Below are 21,955 nucleotides of genomic sequence, written 5' to 3' on the forward strand. Positions count from 1 at the left end.
CCCCTGCTGCCAACTGGATGGTGACTTTGGCAGGAGGAGGCTGGGGTCCTGGCACTCCGGTGGGGGGTGGTGACTGGGGATAGGACCCTCCCCAGGCCCTGCAGGAAGGGCATGAGGGGCCAGTTAGGAATGTAGTGGGGGTTGTGGCCGAGGACCACCTGGGTTCCCAGCTCCTGCAGAGGCTCAAGTGGAATATGTTTACCCCCACTGAGAGTCCCTTCTCCACCACATCCTGTGTGATGGCCTCCATGGCGAGGGGAAAAGACATCCTTGCAATAGTATGGAGGCTGCCACAATCTGGAGCCCCAACTGCCTGAACATGTGTGCACAAAGACAAACAGGGACACACAGGAGGGAGGGGAGAAGCACACTGCTGGCTTACTTAGCCTTTCACAAACACAGGGAGAGAGGAAGTAGAGAACAGGACTCGCCACAAGATGACAAACACCGGGTGTGCTGCTGGAGCAGCTAGTGAGCAGCAGGTGATGTTGCTGGTGGAGGGGCCCCACTAGTGTTGTGGGGTCCCCTCTGGCTGTACATGGCTGTGGCAGCAGGTGGTGGCTGGTGCTGGGGATGATGAGGGAGGCCTCCCCTGCCCCCTGAGAGTGGGGAGGGGACTGTAGGTCCAAGAGAGGTGGTGGTGGTGGGGAAACCAGGAGCCCGCAGCAGCTCCTCAGGCTCTTGCTGCTCCCTGGCCAGCTCCAGCAGCAGCCAGGGGAAGTGGTGGTGTTCCCCAGTGTCACAGGCCTATTTGATGTACTGAGAGAAGATCATGGGTATTGCCCACCATGCGGGACTATAAGACTCCCTGAATAAGGGAGGCCACTGAGGACATAGCAACTAAATGCTCCTCTCCAGCTCTAACACTTGCCTCCCAAGCTGCTCTCTAGCCCTCTCCTGCCATTGGGTGTGTCCCCGGGTGTAGAGGTGACAGTACTGCCAAATGTGTGTGCCTTCCCCACGTCCTACCATCTCTGGCCTGAGGGAAAGGCCAGCCGCTGCTCGCGCCAAGCCAGCCAGAACTCCCAGAAGGCAGCCACAAAGCCCATGTCCTCCAGTAGGCTGTTGTTGAAGTGACAGTAGGCCGGCCCCAGATGCTCAGGCTGCAGTGTGACCAGAGCGTACACTAGGTGGTGGTTGCTGAAGGGGGCTGGCCTAGTGCTGGAGGCATGGACTCGGGCAGTGTACAGTATGGGCTTGTAGATTTGGTCCAACCAGGAGTGGCATGCCTGCTCCTCCACCCTGACAAAGGTGAAGGTGCTGGTGGTGTCAGGGTGCTAGGCATGCCACATGTCCATAAGGGAGTGGTCTGTGAAGATGTCCCTGAGGACACCCACAGCGGCCTGCTTCCATTCCCTGCCAGTGTGGTCCTGTGCCTCGAGGGTGACGTTAAAGTCCCCACCAAAGACCAGGCACTTGAGGGCTCATGGTCCCAAGGTAGGTGGCCACCTCCTGGTAAAAGTGGGCCATATCTGCGTCATTCACAGGGGCATAAATGTTAACCAAGTTGAGAATGAGCCCCTGTACCCAGACCTGGAGATGCAACAGGCGGCTTGGCACTACCTCAATGGCAAGAAGGACCTAAGGCTGCAGACTCAGGGAGAACAGGGTGGCCACCCCACAGGGTGTGTCTGTGAGGTGGCTGAAGTAGACCCTGTCTCCCCACTCCAGCCACCAGTTGTCTTTGGCCGGAGTTGTGTGGGTCTTCTGCAGGAAAACCATGGAGTACCCCCCATGTCCCCCCAAGGAAGCAGAGCACCCAGAACCTGTGGAGACCCGTCTTGCAGCCACACACAGTGAGGGACCTCATTGTGGGTGTTGTTAGGCTGAGTGGGGCTTTTGCGGGAGGCAACGCCAGCTGTGGAGCCCAACAGGAATCCTGCTGCCCTCCCAAAGGTGTAGAGGATGTCATGGAAGCTTTGGGCCCAATGGTAGTTTTTGGTGTTGCTCCACTTGTAATTAATGTTTTTCAGGTGATTATTCCTAGGAAGTGAGAGGGGGTACACGTATGTCGCATTGATTTGTAAACAGGAGGGTAAATACGCTTGAATAATAATCCAAACCAAAAATCAAGTTATGAATTCACCTAATTGGCTGTGCAGGTCAAATCAAAATTTTTATTTAATCTCAGACTGCAAGTGAAAGCAAAACTAAAACTATGATTAATTGTTGTTTTACTTTCAGTTCAGCAAACACACAAAGCAGTGTCTCATTTCTTTTCCTGAGCTGGGGAAGTTGGAAGTGTTTGCATAAGATCTGTTAGTTTTTAGTGCTTTTCGTCTGAAGTAGTCATCATAATGCCTAATCAGAAAAAAACTTACTGTGTGACATCATTATAGTGAAGTTCAAGCCACTGAAGGAAGGAAGAAAGTTGGTAGGTGTAAATATTGCAGGCAGGAGTATGCTAACAATGCAATGAGAATGAAGAAACATTTAATAACATGTAGAAACTATCCTTAAAGAGTACAAGCCATATACAGAAAGCTAATAAAACGAGGTGGTGGAACAACATCATCTGAGAAAAGTCGACTTCAGGAATCCTATGTAAGTAAAGAAATTAATATGTTAAACAACACACAGTATAGACTAGCATCTATATTGTTTTAAAACATTATAATTTTAAAAGTTGTTAATGCAACTGTGGACTATTATTTATTTATTTCTTTATTTAAAATATTTGGATCCTGCTTTTATGCTTAAGCACGCAAAGTGGTTTAGGCTTAACAACAATTTTTTTTTAAATTACAAAATAGATAAATAGTTAACTATTTCAACCCAGCAGAGTGAGCTTAGTCCTCTGGCCAATGGCAGAGGTCAGACTATACTTCCCTTTGGTTCTGCAGTCCCAGGGCAGCTGAGCAGCAAGTTGAACAGCAGTGTTCTTTTTGGCAAGGAGGGGAAAAGCAAGCTCCCTTCTACTTCTCCTTCTGATGGATGTGGCCAGATTAGAATAGGCTAAAATAAACATATTTTCCCCCTTTTGTTGCAGGAACTTGGTAGCTCAAGTGAAATAGATTTGTAAAAAATGGAAAATTAAAATGTTGAGTTGCCAGGTCTGGGGGAAGAAGAAGCAGGATCCTTGCTTTCAAGATCACTTTCACCAGATATGCAATCCACCATGAGTAGCTATTTAAGACAGTCAAGCTTTTTATCACGCTTTGTGGACAAAATGTCAAAAGAAGATCAAGAAAAAGCAGATGAGACATTAGCTCGAGCTATATTTGCAAGTGGTACACCTTTCCATAACTGAAAATCAATACTGGAAGGAACATTACAAACTAATTTGCCCATCATATAAGTTACTGTCACATTATCACTTATCATATTCTCTCTTAGATAGAGAGTATGACAGAGTTCAAACAATGGTTGTTCAAAGGAAGCAGAATCACCGACTCTGATGTCAGATGGATGGACTGCTATACAAGGAAATCCTTTATTGAACATTATGTTAGCAACACCGGAACCAATACTCCTGAAAGCAATTGCTACCAAATCTTCTTGTCATACAGGTGAATACATAGCCTAATTACTGAGTGAAGAGATTGAAAGTGCAGGTCCCTCCAGGGTACAAGCCCTTGTAACTGATATTGCGAGTAACATGAAAGCTGCATGGCAAATATTAAAGGTAAAGTATCCTAATTTAATAGTATTTGGCTGTCTTGCTCATGGGTTGAATCTTCTGGCAAAAGACATAGTAAGCGTGAATACAATGAAGACAATATTGGCAAAGTGCGAAGTGATTGTGAAGGTATTCAACAATCATCATGTTGCTAATCAGACTTTGAAGAAATTACAGAAAGAGAAGCAGGGGAGGAAAGTGCACTTTTATTGCCAGGAGAAACTAAATAGGGCTCAACTACAAAGTGTTTGCATAGTTTGCTGCACACAAAGAACTGTTTGCAGTGTGCTTCAATAGATGACATGGTATCCCAGATTTTTCCCGTGAACATTTGGAAACAGATTCTCAACAAGGATGGGTTTGAGTTCAAGGAGCATTCAGTTTGCTATTGCCATTTTCAGTGGCTATCAAAAAGCTTGAAGGAGATGCACCAAGCCTTTAAAGTATTCCAGAGATATTCAGACAACTGAATGAAAATCTAATTGAGCTTTTGCCTCCTTCACCTCTATCCAAAAAAGAAGTAAAACAAATGTTTACTAAGAGATCTGAGTTTTGCTCTCGTCAAGTTCATCTGGCAGCAAACCTTTTGGATCCTCAACACAGAGGACAACATTTGTCAGAAGATGAATTATCTACTGCTCTTGATACTGTTATGGAAGTAGCTAAGAATGTCCCCAACATCAACAAAATAGCCATGATAACAGATATTGCCAGGTACCATGCCAAAGAAAAACTTTGGAGCAAAGACATCATTTGGTGGGCACCAGAGAATGTTTCCTCTCACACGGTGGAAGGGATACTGTAACACCTGACTGTTGTCCAGGATTGCTCTAAGGATCCTAAGCATTCCACCAACAGCAGCTTCTTGTGAATGGAACTGGAAGACTTTCAGCTCAATCAAGACAAAAAAGAGGAATAGACTAACAAATGAGCGCACTCCTAAGCTTGTTTCTATTTTTCAAAATCTCTTGCTTCTGGAGAATCAGCCAGAAGCACAATTAGTGAAGAAGATGCAATGTGATGGTAAGTTGCCTTTGCCTATAGACTCATTGGTACAACCATCCTTTAGTGAAAGAGGATGTGGTTCAAGTAGTTCTGAATCAGATTTGCCTTAATCTGAGTCTGAAGTGGAACTAATAAGTAGTGCGAGTGATTCTTCAGATAGTGATGGTGAAACTGGAGGTGCCGCAATAACTTCAGTGGAAGAGAGTTAAACTCTGTTGAAGTAGATGAATGGACAACCACGGCATATCATGCACAATTCTTTGGGTGTGCTAAAATTAGTGTGTCAACAGTTTTCAGTGCCTTCATTTTTTTTCCTTAGATTTAAACAAATAATGTAAGGGAAGTGTACATGCTATTGTGTATTGTCTTTATATTTTTTACAAGTCTTTGAATAAAAATAATTTCTTTCCACATAAAGCTTTGAATTTGTTTGAATATAACATCTAAACCACATTAAGTGTGCTGTATTTAATTTTTTTCCTAATCAAATATTTCAGTTCAAATACTTGCGGCTGTTGAGACAAAGTTAACGTAGGGGTACTTTTTTAGTTTTGTTTACTAAATAGAAGTCAAATAAACATGCTAAATCATGTCACGCTCTATTTTGGGCATCAGAAGATTTTCCAATTCATAATTTTCCAAAAAGCCTACATGTCTGGGTGCTAGGGGTGGTAGTGGCACCCCTCTCCTTGATGAGGGCCTGCGGTGCCCCCTGTGGCTGACTAAGGGGGGCACTCCTGGCAGAGGTGCCCTGGTACCTGGCACTGGAAGCACTTCACCTCCCCCACCGTGTAGTGGATGCAGTTGGGGGACCCCTGGAAGGAAACGGTAAAGGTCCTTTCCACCTCCACCCCCACTGCAAGCTGGATTGGTGGCAGAGGCTGCGGTCCTGGCATCCCAGTGGGAGGGTGAATACTGGGGATAATAACCTCCCCAAGCCCTGTAAAGAGGAGCCAGTTGGGGATGTATGGTGGGATGGGGCTGAGGACCACTTAGGTCCCCAGCTCTTCCAGGAGCTCAAGTGGGACATACTTGCCCCCTCACTACGAGCCCCCTCTCCACCTCCTGCCTGGTGGCCTCCATGGCAAGGTAGAATATGCCCTTGCGGTAGCACCTAGAGGCCACTACAGTCTTTGAGGCCCCCACTGCCCGAGCAAGTGTGTGCACATAGTTCTCAAATGGCTGTGGCTCAATATTGGGCATGTTGCAGTGCACCCCATTGCGCCTGATGGTGGTGGGGAGGGGGCCCTGATTGCCTGAGGTGTTGTGGGCAGAGGCATTGGAGGGTCTAGTCTCTGGGCGTAGCTCTGGATGCTGGGCTAGCAAAACTTAGAGAAGACTGAGCAGGAGGTGTGCCTGCTAACGAGACACTGCTGATCCCTGCAGGTGCTGGCAATTTGGTCTTTTTTACAGGTCCTTTACCCTTAAAAATCATAGAAACATAGAACTGTAAGGGACCTGTTAGATCATCAAGTCCAGTCCCCTGCCATGGGCAGGAAGCTGTTGGGCTCAGGTGACCTCAACAAGGTGCCTGTCTAGCCCCATCTTGAATACCTCCAAGGATACCTCCTGCTGGGAGTGTATTCCAGTTGCTGGTGACACTTACAAAGAAGAAGTTTTTCCTTATATCCAACCATAATTTACCCTCTATTAGTTTGTGCCCATTGGTCCTTGGCCTCCATTGAGGTGCCCTCCTGAGCAGTTGCTCTCCTAGTTCTTGATGCTCCCCCCTGAGATACTTGTAGGCAGCTAGCAAGTTGCCTCAGCTTTCTCTTCCTCAGGCTGAACATGCCCAGTTCCTGGAGTCTCTCATTGGGCCTTTAACCAAATGGGTGGCCCTTCTTTGTACCCTCTCGAGCTTATCCTCATCCTTCTTGAAGTGTGGTGCCCAGAATTGGGCACAGTACTTTAGCTGAGGCCTCACCAATGCCAAAGAGGGAGGGAGGAGTACCTCCCTGGATCTATTGGCCACATATTGGCTGATGCATGCCAGAGTTTTGTTTGCCCTTTTGGCAGCTTCGTTGCACTATTGGCTCATATTCATCATCCAGTTGATCGTAACCCCCAGGTCTCATGCAGATGCTGTGCTAGCCAGTGGACCCTACCGCCCATTGTATATTTGTGGTGGAGTTTCTTGCTACCCAGGTGAAGGACCTTGCACTTCTCCCTGTTTAAACCTCATTTGATTTCATTCCACCCATAAATCCAATCTGTCAGGGTCATCCTGGATCTTTGCCCTATCCTCCGGTGTCCTCATGTTTCCCCACAGCTTGGTATTGCCTGTGAACTTAATCATTGCGTTTTCCACCCCATCATCCAAGTCGTTAATGAATATATTGAATAGCACGGGTCCAAGCACTGATCCCTGGGGGACACCACTGGAGACTGCCCTTCAGGATGAGGCCCTCCCATTGATCACCACTCTGGGAGTGGCTTCTAAGCCAGTTGTCCACCCACCCCACTGTAGACTGGTGTAGCCCAGTACTCTCCAGTTTGTTAGAGAGTTTGTGGGAGACAGAGTCAAAGGCTTTGCTGACGTATGATGTCAACCTCATGTCTCTTGGCCAGAGGGTTAGCCACCTGGTTGTAGGAAGGACACAAGGTTTGTCAGGCATGATCTACCCTCAGTAGAGCTGTGCTGGTTGCTTTTTAGTACCAGCTTGTAGTTGATGGCCTCCTTAACCAACTTTTCAAAAATTTTACCCAGGACCGAGGTCAGACTGACGAGTCTAAAGTTCGTGGGGTCATCCCTCTTTTCTTTCTTAAAGATGGGCACCACATTGACTAGAAGAGGGCCATCCGGGACCACTCCCGAGTTCCACAACTCTTCAAACAACTTGACCAGCGGTGCTGCTATAAGTTCGGCCAGTTCTTTCAGGACTTTCGGGTGCAGGCCATCAGGCCTAGTGGACTTGAAAAAGGTCCAAGCGTTGTGGAAGATCCTTCACCTGTTCTGGGCTGATTTTATGTAGGCTGTTACCTTCCCCCTGTTCCCTGGACCCTCTGGTCAGGTGAGCAGCCCCCATTGGGTTTCAGAAATACTGACGCAAAATATGTATTTAGGAGTTCTGCCTTTTTGCAGGCAGACTGTGGGCTGCCCCTGAGTATTCAGTAGGGGTCCCACAGTGGAGCCTGCTTTCTTTTTTTTCCCCTTGCTCCCTAAGTATCTGTGGAAGGACCCTTTCCACCCACTGTGGAAGAGGAAGAAGAAGAGCCCTTGTCTTTTCCCCTGCCCTGGTTGGATTTGGGGTGCCCTGTGGCCCCCTCTGGGGGAGACCAGCCAAAGGGAGTCCCCTGCCCTTGAGGGGTCTCCCTGAGCTCATTGGCCACCCCCTGGTTGGACTTGAGGGAATATTGCCCTGCCATGGGAGGCTAGGTGGGAAGGAGTTGGGTGGGGTGTGAGAGGTGGAGCTGTGGGCTCCACCTCTGCCTGAGGGGAGAAAAGTGGCTTGCTGTGGGGTGGAGGAGGCCCAGGGTGCCTTCTCGAGCTGCACTAGGTGGGGATGTTGTGCATGTAAGGGGTTGGGGCTTGGAGGGAACACAAAAAGACACAGGGACACACAGGAGGGAGGGAGGAAGCACACTGCTGGCTTACTCAGCCATACTGGAACACCAGGAGAGGCTGAGTGGAGCATGAGACATGCCACAGGAGAACAAGCACAGGGGGTGCTGCAAGCAGGCAGGCAGCAGGTGGTGGTGCTGATGAAGGGGCCCCACTGGTGTTGTAGGGTCCCCTCTGGCTGTAGGCGGCTGGGGCAGCAGGTGGTGGCTGGTGCTGGTGGTAGTGAGGGAGGCCTCCCTTCCTCCAAGACGGGAGTGGGGCTGTAGATCCAGGAGAGGCAGTGGTGCTAGTGGGGAGAGCAGGAGCCCTCAGCAGCTCCTTCTGTAATCAAAACTTATAGAAAGGGAACTGTAACAGGAAACCCTTACCTTTTTATGGGACAATGGAGAAAGGAAGTGGGAGGGACTGGGCAGAGGGGTTAAAGAGGAAAACAATGGGCAGCCTAATGACTTGGCAATTAAGCAGTTAGCTGCTGGTTCTGCCCTAATAATTCATCAATTAAACAATTAGGTGCTCCTTTACAGTTGCCAGAAGTGGGCTGGAGGGAGATAGCAGGCTACTTAAACAAACCCCTACCCAAAGCCCAGAGGGGAAGAAGGAGAAGTATTCAAGGCTCCAGCCTGGTGGCTGCAGGGTTGTACCCTGCCTAGGTTGGTTCAGTGCTGGGGACCAGGGCAGCTGCCCGTCTCTCCCTGTGTTTCCAGAGCTCTGGGAGTGCTGCCGCCCTCCTCTTTTGGTCCCTGCCTGCCTGGCTTTTTCCCTGATGAATGAACAGAATGCTTTAAAGCAGGTGGTTTATTGATTTATGAATATTTACTTTTTAGATGGTGAGGTGATTTTTGTAAAGCTTTTAACAATATACTGTCATTACTAAATTGTCTGCTCCCACACCTCTAACTTCATGCAATCATGAAAATTTAGGTCAATAAAAATCGAACCCTTCTCAATTTTGTGCTGTCTTGAAAACCCTTAGAGGGTCTGACATAACTTAAGCTTTAACTGTGCATTGTATGAATGTGTGTGAACATTGTAGTATAGAAATGTCAGTTAGAGGTGTACATAGATCGCACCCATTTCTAATGCTGGTGTGGATGCTGCTGTGACAACAGAAAATGGCTGTTTTTGGGTTGACCTGTATTGTTTGGGGTGGCAGTACAGTTGTGCTAGCAGAAGAACTTCTGCTGGCATCTGTCAAGTCTGGGGTGGCTGAACTGCAGCATGCATACCGCAGGTGATGTGGCAGCCTGTATGTGGCACAGTAGCATATGGCGGTGGGGACAGGTGACACAGTGGCAAATAGATCAGGAAGTTGAAAGAGCAGCAGATTAGTCAGGGAGCAGAAAGTAGAGTAGCGTATTGGGCAGGAGAAGGAGATTGGAGTGGTACTTGGAAAGGGTGTGGAGCTAATCTGTGTGATGCCTGCCAGATATGGTTGGCCCCTGCTGCCCTAAGGGGTTCTGCCAGTGCAGCTTTGCTAGCCGATTTAGGAGTAGTAGTTCCATAATGTAGACAAGGCCATAGAACAGAAGTGGGCAATTATTTTGGCTAGTGGGCTACCTAACAAGTTCTGGTGAGCTGTTGAGGGCTACACATACAAAATCTTTCAGATGGTGTGATTTTAACAAATTAATAGATAAAAACAGATCATATAATACAAATCAAACATCTACTATGAAATGTTAATTTTATTTTTGTCCTGATTTTTTTTTTTTTTTTTTTTTTTGAGTAGTGTATATAGAGGCAATTGCATAGTAGCTCAAAATAGTCTTACTTTTGTGTAGTGGGGCGGGGTGGCTGCCCACACACTAGGTCCCCAGAGCAGGCCCGAGGGGTGGGGGGGCAGAGTTTGTGTGTAGTAGTAGAGCTCACCTGGGTGGTGCAGGTGATCTGCCCCCACTCAGCCCATGGCTGCCCTCACAGTGTGCTCTGCATGGGGCTGAGTCCTGCCTGTACTCATCCTGTGTCTGCTGACAGCCTGGTCCCAGTCCCTGCCAGTTCTGTTTCCTGGTGGGGCTGCTCCCGCTGCTGCTGCAGCTGTCTGGCTGCTGCTTGGCTCCCCCTGCATCTAGCAGCTCATTCTCTTTTTACCCCTGCTGTGCCGGTGTGGGGGGAGGGAAGCTGCAGCCGGGCAGCTCCAGCTCTAGTTAGCGAAGCTGCAGCCAGTCGGCTCCAGCTCCTAGCTTCCAGCTGCTTTCCGAGTGGGTGGAAGGTGGCCAGGAGCTGCACACCCTGGAGCAGGAACTGCTGGCTGTAGCTTTCTGTCGCCCCCTCCAACCTGGAGCAGCACAGCAGGGGCAGGAGGAGGAAGAGCTGCTGAGAGGGGCGGGGGGAGCTGAGCTGTACCCAGGCTGCTGCAGGAGCAGCCCTGCTGGGAATCTTGTGTGCTGGCTGTGGTGGTGCCATTGGCAGCCGTGGGCAGGTGTGTGTGGGACAGCCAGCCTTGATCAGGACTTGTTCCTATGTGGAGTGCTGCAGGGGAAGGCACAGGCCAGATTCAGTCTGTGGGCCATATTTTGCTTGCCCCTGCTGTAGAAAGATATTTGCTGCAGCAGTCTTGCATTACCACATCAATTACTGCACTTGAGTCTAGCTAAATCAACACTCCAAGTTTACAGCATGAATGAATAAACAGATGTCTGAGGTAGCATAACCTGAGGTACTGTGTTACCAGGTGAAGTGTAAAGCACTGTTTAACTTAAGTGAGAGAATTGTCTGGACAAGAGCAGCAGGCTGTGGTGTAAGACTCGGCTTTATACCTGGAGCTAACAGTGTTGTAAGGACAAACCAAAGTTACTGAAGGGAGGTGGGGAGATTCCTGAACTTCCGAGAGCAGCTTAGGGTTGGGAATACCCACAAGGGGCTTAAAGCTGTGTTTGGCCTCGCCCAACATTTTCACGTGTCCACAGTGCATGTTTTGCACCATTTCCTACAGGCACAAAATAGAATCTTATCCAGAGTTTTTAGTGGTTTACAGCTTTGATGCTTTTGCCCTTGGGCATGTAGGTTTTTTGTGCCTGATGTCTACAGTGTTCAAGTTGAAAAAAAATCTGTTTATGCCAAAAGGGTTCAGGTGTTTTTAATTAAGAGGAGAGTAAAATAAAATACTTTATTTTGTAATAACAAGTAAAAACTGCATTTTCTTCCTTTCCCCAGTAACTCCTACAGCCAAAATGGGCTGTGGTACTTGATTTGCAAGTAGTACTCATTCAGAAGAGCTGCTTAATATTCAAATGAGAAATATTTATTTGGCTAACTCATGTACCTTTTAAACATTAGATTTCATCCATTTCGTCTTCCCCCTAATATGTAGTTTTTAGCATGTCAGTAGCTTCTTTTGTGAAGATAGGCTTTGTGTGCCCAAAGAACAAGTCGAGGCTCCATGTGTTCCAAACTGTGCTTTGCATATGCTATAAAATATATGAATTTAATCCAGTGCACAAAATGCATGTCATTTCATGAATCCTATGTGCATTATAAATTGTGCTGTTGGTTCTGATTTGCTTTAAGCATGTGAGTATATGAAATTCAATAGGAGTGTGTAAGGATATGTACATAGTTTGTATATATGCTTATGCATAAGCACATGCACGTGCTTTGGTGGACTGAAAGAGGCATACCCCCACAGTGTTCGCAGAAGTGACAGGATTAGATGAAGTGTGAATGTGTCATGCATTTGTTTAAAGTAAAGGAAAATTCTGCAGAGCAAACATCTTTACAAGTTCCTCTTCCAGCACACTCCTCCTCTCTCCCTACCATCAGTCTGGGACTGTGCTGCATGCAGCGTCACTACCCCTGGCTGGTCCAGGACTTGTATTGCCACATACACTGTGTGTCCTGGACTGGCTGGAGCTCTTGCTGCAGGTGCAGTGTGTCCTGGCTGAGGGTAGCAGGGTGCCGCCTGCAGCGGGGATCCTAGATGGGCTGGAAGGTGGAGCATGTGGGTCAGTTTAGAACCAGAGACAGCATTGGGGGCCATATGATAGGGCTTTGTGGATGGTATCTTTCACACCCTGGTCAAAGACAAGTATCTTAGTTTGTTTAACTCTGTTATGTGACAGGCATCGAACTTGACAGTCCTTGAGAGTGAGGTTCTTTATTATGCAACTGAGTACAGGATAGGTCTGTAGGGTTGATCTAAAGCAGTGGTTCTCAACTTTTTTTATACCAGGACCTATTTGTAAACGTTGACGGCGGGTTCTGACCTGCTGTCTCCCAGCCCCACAGTGTGTGGAGCAGGGGGTGGGGGGAACTCTGCCAGCCTGACAGGGAAAAGCCAGAATTTCCCACATTTTTGTCCTTTTAAAGGAGAATCTACTTTAAAAGTTTGTTCATGACCCTTTCATATATTCTTGTGACCCACTTTTGGGTTGCGACTCATGGATTGACAATGCTTATCTAAAGGTTCCTTGTACATTATAGAAACTTGTTTTAGGGAGCCAGTGACCATTTTCAAAAATTGGTTTCGTGGCACTTGTGTTAGTGCGAACTTTTCAAAACATCTGGTAAAAAATCATTTCTTAATTTCATATTAGAGGTATATTGGTTGCCTGTTGGATCGGCACCGATAATAGGGAAATTGACGTTATCGGCTGCTGGCTTTTTTTGGCTGTTGTAGCTAATAAAGTTCTCCAGTAATGCCTTCTGGAGTGCCTTCTTCAGTATTGGGGCACAGGCCAGAAGGCAGACACCTGGATTTTCACTTGTCTGTGGGGCCAAGGCTCCTGGATGCCTGGGTTCCCTCCCACAAGCCAGGGTGACCCCAGATATACCCCCATCTCCTCACTGGTGGGCCAGGCCAGGCTGGAGCTTAGCAGCTGGTGTGGAGTGCTGAGTGCTGGCGTGACGGGCTTGGGCCAGGGCCAGGCTCGGGGCAGGCGCTGTAAAAGCACCAAATGCTGCAGATGTGGCTGGGGCAGGGAGGGGTGGGTGCAGCTGAGCTGCTCCGCTTGGCCTGGCTTGACTCAACCTGCAGTGCCCGTGGGTCTGAACTCCAGGGACCGGGGGCAAAGCCTGACAGGGGCTGGGGCAGTTGCTTCCCCTGCTGTGTGCAGCAAGGTCCTCCCCACAGCGCGGAGCTTGACCCAGAGACCACACAGTCTGGGGCAGCCTCAGGTGCAGGGGGTTAAAGGGCAGGGGCTGCAACTGTCATGGGGTACTTTTACATGTGCTCTAGGAGCTCCTGGGAGGGGGGGGGGGGGCAGTGCTTTAATTAGAACTGCTCCAAGAGCCGCTCTAATTAATGTACTGCCATGTCTCCTGTATTAGCGCCCCCATGCTTAAAAATGGCGGTGGGGGCACTTGAACTAAAGCTTGTTCGACTAGCTTTATTACTAAATATTAGTTATTGGTATAAGCCAAGAAAATCTTTATCGGTGCACCCCTATTTCAAATAGGTCTTAAAAACATTTGAATAGTGTTGTTCCTCCTTCAGTCATAGCACAGTTGTTGAACCAAAAATATTCTATAAACAATTTCTTCATAAACTAGTGTTTCCAGTGTGAACAGGGTCCTGTTTAGAGAATCCATGCTCATTTTACTTTTTTCTGCCCAGAATTCCTATAGTAATATTAATTATAATGGCAGTGTGAGAGATATGGGCACCTGTCTTGTATTAAATTCCATTTTCTAGATGTTAAAAAATGGTAGACAGTAATAATGTTAGGTACGCTTTTTATTGAGAGTATATCAGTTTTAAATATAAATTGAAATCAAGAATGCATTTTTAAAACTGTTTAATGTTTGGTTTGTTGTTTTGTTTTCAGCAAAGTACCAATATAGATGTCGTTCGTTTTCCATGTGTTGTTTACATAAATGAAGTACGTGTCATTCCTCCCGGAGTAAGAGCTCACACCAGTTTGCCTGACAACAGGGCCTATGGGTAAGTGTAAGGCAGTACAAATCAGAAAGATTCAAGTATATTATCCCTCTTGTCTGGGACTTGTTTTGCAGTCTACCAAGCTGTCTTAAGTTTATGCATGCACTGAATATGTAAGATTTTTCTTTCGGTTTTTTTCAAATGAGAATCTTGGATTTTAGGACTTGTGTGTCCCGTTTTATTTTGCTTAACTGAAGTTTGACAGGTTTAATTTTTACCTGTGTTCTATTTACAGAGAGACGTCTCCACATACATTTCAGTTAGACCTGTTTTTCAACAATGTCAGCAAGCCAAGTGCTCCTGTTTTTGACAGACTGGGAAGGCAAGTACTTTCAAAATTACTTTATACATAGATGAGGATTTTCTTTATTTTCTTAAATAAAGCTGTAGGATCTTATAGTAAAGATGTTACAGGTTATAATATAAAATAGCATGCATAGTTGCATTGTCTAGTTAGAATATAAAGTAGTATGGTTGGCATAGCTTATTCTTGCAAACACTGTTTCATAATCAATACTGTTAATAAGAGATTTTATGCAGGCAAACTTGCTTCACTTCCCTGTCCTCCACTGTGACCCAGCTTCATCACTGGATGTTCTCAAAATTTCTTGGAATAGTTTAACTTTTCTAAAGCTTTATTATCCAATTGATCCATTCCAAAGTATATATGGGACTGAGGATTGTAGGGCATGCCATCTGCATTCTGGCCTGCCTATTCCTGCTTCCTGATGCTTTCCCACAGTTCCCTACCTCCCCATCATCTTTTGTTCTTAAATTGACACTCCCTTTAATGTCAGCATATATTACCCATATATGGTAATGTATGTTGGGCTTTTTGCATTCTTAAATTGATGAGCATATACATTGTACAACATTTTGACTTGGAGTCTGCCTCTTTCACTTAAGATGATCGTGAAGTATTAATACAAGTGATATATAGAAACATTAGGACTTAAGATTGTGTAAAGAGATTTTGAAAAATAAATGAAAAATAAGCATGTGTGTTCTGTTTAACAGCCTTGAATACGATGAGAACACTTCAATTATTTTTAGACCCAATGCAAAGGTAATTATGTCTTATTTCTGCTGTGATTTGAACCTTTTTTCTTTCCTGTCTGGATGCTATTTAATAGCTTTGGCATGCTATTAAATGTGCTTAGCATTGTACAAAATAGTCATAGTGTTAGATCTATCTCTAATATGCTTATTCTAAACGAATCTATACAGCTCAGTTGGGTAATACACTAGGGCCAGTGCTTTAAAAGTTAAAGCCTAAAGTTAGAGTCCTTGTAAGGGTGTGGACAGACATAACACTTGAATAACTTCATATGTATTTAAAATATGTCAGAGGGCAAGCAAATGGATGTAAATGCCCTTTGAAATGTTTTGAAAACGGCAGAAGTGCTCCAAAAATAATTCTGAAGAAAACAATTACTATTTGGAAGCTCTTCAAATGAAGTGCATCCTGTTACACATGCATGCTGTACAGAGCATGACAAAGGAGGGCTCAGCCCTTTAATATCTGGTAGTGTTTTACTGCTTTAAATGTTACATCTGTCCCTACCCTAAGTGATATGGTTTTCAAAAGGGCTGACTTCTTGGCAGTGCCTATCAGGATTACAGTGAGCATCAGATGGATGACATCACCCTAGTAGATGTTCAACTCAGTTGGTAAGACTGAGTGATAAAAACCAAAGGATAGTGAGATACGGTTGCTGTATCTGGGAAGAGTGTCACCCTGTATTAGAATCTCGTAATCAGTTCTTTTCTACCTATCTTAAAAACACTAAAACAAATCTAGATGTTTAGGGGGTGGTGGGGAGGAGTGGCAGGTGGAGCATCGCAGCCTGATCTGGATGTGGGTGGGCTCAGCCCTAATCCATGTGGATCCCAATTGGCTGGATTTGGCTCATGGGCTGGAGGCTGTGTACCCCTGGTGTAAACAACAAAGGATGTTGAAAGGCCTGGTCTTTATTTTTCACTCCTTACTAGTCTACAGGTACTAGTAAGCTGACAATAACTGTAAATCAGACTTGATATTAAATGCTTGTAGTGTACTTCCAAGCTTCCTCTGCAGTCCTCTTTGGCATCTGGTGCATTTAGATCAATGTTTCAATGTTACCCACGCCAAGGGAAGTTCTCATAAACTGGTTTGAGTGGCCTTGACAGTGTGTTGTAATTGGATGTTTTGGATAGTAAAAATCACTTATTTGATGTAATTAAAAATGTTTTGAGTTTTCTCTTTCAAAGCCAGGGAAAGGTATAAAACTCATTAGTTTTCCTTTTTCTAATTTTCCTTGAGTGTTTTTATGTGGCTACTGTTACAGAGCTCTTTGAATAAGATTTAAAGTATAGAATTTTCACTCACCACTGCATTTTAATTGTTGTATTTTATTTTGTGAATCAGGTCAACACAGATGGATTGGTTCTAAGAGGCTGGTACAACTGCCTGACCCTGGCAATATATGGCTCTGTTGATAGAGTAATAAGTCATGACAGAGAATCACCACCGCCGCCACCTCCCCCACCACCTCCTCCCCAACAACAGCCTGGCTTGAAAAGAAACCCAAAACATGGTGAGCAAATCAGAACTATGAGAACAAAAGTATCAAGAGTTTCCTTTATTTAAAATATTCTCTGAACTGCAGCTAGGAAATCTTTACATCAGATACTTCATTGGACTTAATTATCCAGTTGAAGTTGTTTTTTTTTTAAATCAGTAATACTGAATCTTCTTACAGATTTAGGTTAAATGTTTCTTAATAAGTTCCTCTTTTTATAGTGCTTCTGAAAAAGTGAATGTGATTTACTGAAAACAGGAACTGAAGAACTCTTTTAGGTTGCATTTCATATGACTTAGTTGAAGGATAGGTGACCAAACTCATTACTTCCAAAATGGAGTTAATGACCAAGAGTAGATAAAGAGAGTGAAGGAAAGCTTCACCATTCTACTTAGCTTTCTGTTTGTGACTTGCAAGTTGCTTAAAAAAAAAAGATTGATCATACTTGGAGTAGAATAGCTTCTGTACAGAAAGCTTGACCAAGTTGCTATTTTGGATTTAATGTAGTTTTAAAGAATGGAATTGTTTGGAGATTTAACTGGCAGACTGCAAGATAGAACTAATGTACAGTAGATAATCAGCTTCAGTCTAAGGTTTGGTTTGTAAATGGCTTTAGTCAGTAATGGTAGAATTGATAGTATTATCTGATGCTATCAAAGCAACAATACAAATAATTACAATATTATGCTCTAAGTTATGATCTAATATGAGTCTTGACAATAAATGTGGAATGTAGTGTTAACTTAAAATTACTGCCCTAGAATTAATGGTTGGTAAATGAGTTGTTTTTTTTATCCAGGGTGGCTTCAGGAGGGGCATTACTTAATCACTTTTTGTCCATGTGTTGCATGGCAAAAGTACAGTTGATAAATGAGTGTTTTCTAATCAAGAGTGACATCTAAATCAAAAACTTTGTACTTTCCCTCTCTCTCCTCTAAAATGCTCATTTTCAAAAACCAAAAATGTAGTTGATGGGGAGAAAGAAGATCAGTTTAATGGCAGCCCTCCAAGACCGCAGCCCAGGGGCCCAAGGACTCCTCCAGGCCCTCCACCTCCTGATGATGATGAAGATGAACCTATGCCTGTATCAGGTATAACAAGTGTCAGTCTGTTTCTCTTTATGTCTATTGCACAGCTGTGCGTGATGAGAAGGGAAAAAAGCCTGCCGTGCTACCTTGTGGCAGCAGATGAGCTTTTTGCTTTTGTTGATGATCATAGATACACTTTTAAGAAAAGAAATGCAGTTAAATGACCGCTTAAAGACTGTAGAATCAAATAGCAATCTAGGGTTTGCATGTTATGAATTAAAAGCGCATACACTGTTTATGTAAACAGTTTAATGAGCTAATTAGTTATGGTGAGTTGTTTTGTCAGATCATTTGAATGCTTAAAAACATTCTTTTGTATCTCCACTACTCCCACTACAAACACTTAAACATACTGCTGAAGTATTGGATTTGGTAATCAGAGGATTCTTTTCTTAATTTCGAATCGTTCCAGTGGTTGGGGAAAAGGAAGATGATGTTGATCACAGGGAGGATTACTTTGAGCCCATTTCTCCTGATCGAACATCCATTCACCAAGAAAGCCAGTACTCTGATGAAGGAGAAGTAGAGGAGGACCAGCCAGAAGATGGGGAGGATGAGGAGGAAGATGTGGATGTTGAGGAGGATGAGGATGAGGAAGAGGATGATGGGCATACAGTAGAGAGTATTCCTGAGGAGGAGGAAGATGAGGAAGAGGAAGATGAGGAAGAAGAAGGGGAAGAAGAGGAGGAAGGTGAAGGTAGGTAATATGCAAAAATAAAAATGACCAAGATTTTTTGAAAGTGGAGGGCAGTATAGTATAGTATAAGCAGATGACAGGAATGAAGAGACATAGGCTCTTCCTGCCTCTACTGCAGTGTGTGACTTTGGGTCAAGTAATTTTTCTTGTCTTCATCTTGATTTTATAAAAAACTTGGAAGATGGTTGCGAATAATGCACAAATTATTATTATTTTTTTAAAAGATCAAATTCTTCCAAGCCAGTGACTGCAAAGGGGTATTATATTGTACACTTAAATTCTGGCATTTATGAGGTCAAATATATGTCTGTTCACTTAATTGATTATTATATATTGAAATATCTGATATTAATCCTCTGCTATGATAATTTAGAGATTTTTATTTTCTCACATACACAATTTCTAAAGAGTTCTGATGATCTAGTGTTCCAAAGCAGTCCCACAGTAACAGTCTCATGTGCTTTCATGATGAAAGGTCAAATATTTTGGTAAGAAGTTAGGTTAAATTGTCATGGATATGTGGAACTATACAAAAAGGAGAAGGGAAAGATGAGATAATCCAAGAACCCCTGCAGTTTCAGGAAGTGATTGCATCATTAGCTACGTATTGGTGCCTAAGTGGCAAATCTCCCACTTTCTTGTTCAGGAGGAAGAAAAAAGATCCCTAAAATCATCTGGCCTTGACTATTCTGAGGGGAAAATCCATTCATTACCTCAGATTTTCTGACCAATTTAAGCAAGTTCCTATGAGTGACAATTTTTGTAGTTAAGCACCTATAGATATTTATGCTTTGAAAGAGTATTTTTGCCCAAGTAACTGTCAAGCTTATTTTAGTTTTTTATTTTTAATCAGTGATGCTGAAAGGAAGGTGCTTTATTTTTGAAAGAAAAGGGCAAACATTTTTTTTCTGTTTAAAAGGGGGAGCAACTCCCCCCCCCAAATGTTTGGTCAGAATTTCTTCCAGTCCTAAAAGTTATTTAACTACTTTTCTGATACCTAACTTGCCACGTGTATGAAACCAAGCACTTCTTTGCTGAAGTGCATCTGGCCTGTTTCTGTCACTGTACTTTGTTCTCCAGTGGAGTAGCAACATTTTAGACTGCTGCTGTATTTTCTTGGTTTGTTGGAGCTCCAGTGTGGAATGGCAGCCACATAGTGAATGGTAAGGAAGAAACCACTAACTTTGTCAACATAGCACTATCTGAAGTGTCAAGGCTAAGTAGAGTTTACCAGAGGGAGATTTTTAGCAGATCTTTAGTATATGTTAGCTTTTTGGAACCAAAGATTTTTAAGAATAACTATGATTCTGCTGCTATTATGTGATGTTATCTAGAATATTATTTAATGATTGGATTTCTTATCTTAGTTGAATTAGGATCTTTGCTTCCAACTCCATGGAAGTTCTGCAGCTGTCCTATGTAAGGAGTAACCTCACAATAGTGCTTTTTAATTATAGTAGCAAAGAATATTTTCAGTGTTTTGAATTCATACTTTCTAAGCAGCAGTCTGTGTACTACTTTTGTACTATGAATCATTCCTGAAGTTTTATAACCTAGTCATCTGTACATAATTGCTTTTTATTTAACAAACTAAACCTAAAACTTCTTTTCAGGAGATGATGGCTATGAGCAGATTTCAAGTGATGAAGATGGAATTGCTGATCTGGAACGTGAAACATTTAAGTATCCAAGCTTTGATATTGAATATACTCCTGAGGATCTGGCTTCAGTGCCACCTGTGACATACGAGCCTTATGAAAGAGAGCTTGGACCTCTGTTGTACTTCAGCTGCCCATACAAGACTGTATTTGAGACTGAAGTTGGTAAGATAAGGGACCAAGATGCAGAAAAGGAAAATTCGGGGGCAGTCGAAGCCTCAGTTAAATTAACTGAACTCTTGGATTTATATCAGGAGGAAAGGGGTGCAAAATGGGTCACAGCTCTAGAAGAAATTCCAGGTTTAATAGTGAAGGGCCTAAGCTACCTGCAAGTGAAGGACACAAAACAGGACTATGTTACCCAACTAGTAGACTGGACCATGCAAGCTTTAAACCTGCAGGTAGCTCTCAGGCAGCCCATCGCTTTGAACGTTCGACAGCTAAAAGCTGGAACAAAGCTGGTGTCATCATTAGCAGAATGTGGGACTCAAGGAATAATGGGACTCTTGCAGGCAGGAGTTATTAATGCACTATTTGAATTGTTGTTTGCAGATCATGTATCATCCTCCCTTAAACTTAATGCTTTCAAAGCTTTGGATAGTGTTATCAGTATGACTGAAGGAATGGATATGTTCTTGAAAGGTAGGCTAGAGGCACATGAAAAAAGTGGCTATCAGAAACTCTTGGAACTCATACTGTTAGATCAGACGGTGAGAGTCCTCACTGCAGGGTCAGCAGTTCTGCAGAAGTGCCACTTTTATGAGATTCTGTCAGACATTAAAAAGCTTGTTGACCAGTTAGCAGAGAGTACTCCCCCCCTTCCTAATCATACTGAGTCAGAGCAGGATACAGACCTTGGACTTGAGAGAACCAACCAAGAATATGAAAATGATGTGGAGGCTCCTATGGATATGGACCATCTTCTGGAATCTTCAAATATTAGTGAAGGAGAGGTGGAAAAACTTATTAGCCTCCTAGAAGAAATCTTTCATTTGATGGAGACTTCACCTCATACAATGATTCAGCCACCTGTAAAATCCTTCCCGACAACAGCACGCATTACAGGACCCCCAGAAAGGGATGATCCTTACCCTGTCTTGTTTAGGTAAGACAGGTCTGGTTTGCTGGTTTCTTGTTCCAGTTTTGTGGATGCAGTAGCATAAAGCAGAGACTAATGCTTTGCTAAATTTTTTTACGCTGATGATGCCTTTCATTCATTAGTGAAGGCTTACAGATCACTTTAAGTGTTAGGAAGAACTGTCTGGTTAATGGAATCAGTTATGTTGTTAGTTTCCTACCCTAGCCGTCTTAATGAGATCACGGACTGAATAGTGGACTGTTATGCTAAGTGCTGTATAAACTCCTACAAAAAAAAACCACTCTGCTCCGAAAGACCTTGCAGTTAAGTATCTTAGCACTGTTCCCAATGGACAACGGCCCACATAACAGTCCTAACACTATCAAACCTCTGGCATTTGTAGCAGAAAGATCATGAATGGACTTAGGAACTGTATATTACAAAAATGTCTTTGAAGTTTCTCATTACTAAAAAGATAAGAGAACTCTAAACATTTTTCTCATTATTTTTTAAATAAACATTGTTAACTTTAAGAACTAATAGTAGCAGAATGTTTAGTTTGAGGCTACAGGTACTCAAATTCACAAAATTCCCAAGGCTAAAGTTTCTGACACTTTTATTGTACGAATTATTGTTTTTAATAAGAATTTTGTTTTTAGGAGATAATCATAGCAGTGACATTTTTGTGAAAATAGCTCAGAATTCTGCTACTTCATCATTAAGTAGGTATGGTTTCTTAAAATATGCATAAGATGAGGTTCTGGTAAAATTATTGGATACTATATTAAACTTGTAAATCAGGATTGTATTGC

General features: G+C 43.9%; 1 protein-coding gene across 4 annotated transcripts in view; it reads left to right on the top strand.

Annotated features, from left to right (window-relative positions):
- The window catches only part of VIRMA (vir like m6A methyltransferase associated), a 49,374-nt gene that overhangs the window by 9,033 nt on the left and 18,386 nt on the right, over positions 1-21,955 (top strand). For 3 of the 4 annotated variants that reach the window (XM_014518207.2, XM_006020010.3, XM_014518208.2), the window contains exons 2-8: positions 13,949-14,064; positions 14,297-14,383; positions 15,079-15,127; positions 16,469-16,637; positions 17,591-17,713; positions 18,123-18,407; positions 20,021-21,170. In XM_014518207.2, the coding sequence (XP_014373693.1) occupies positions 13,949-14,064; positions 14,297-14,383; positions 15,079-15,127; positions 16,469-16,637; positions 17,591-17,713; positions 18,123-18,407; positions 20,021-21,170 (1,979 nt within the window). The remainder of the gene's footprint in view (positions 1-13,948; positions 14,065-14,296; positions 14,384-15,078; positions 15,128-16,468; positions 16,638-17,590; positions 17,714-18,122; positions 18,408-20,020; positions 21,171-21,955) is intronic. The other variant, XM_025199416.1, reaches the window with a different exon arrangement.

The sequence above is a fragment of the Alligator sinensis genome, unplaced genomic scaffold (genome assembly GCF_000455745.1).
Source record: "Alligator sinensis unplaced genomic scaffold, ASM45574v1 scaffold273_1, whole genome shotgun sequence".
NCBI lineage: Eukaryota > Metazoa > Chordata > Crocodylia > Alligatoridae > Alligator > Alligator sinensis.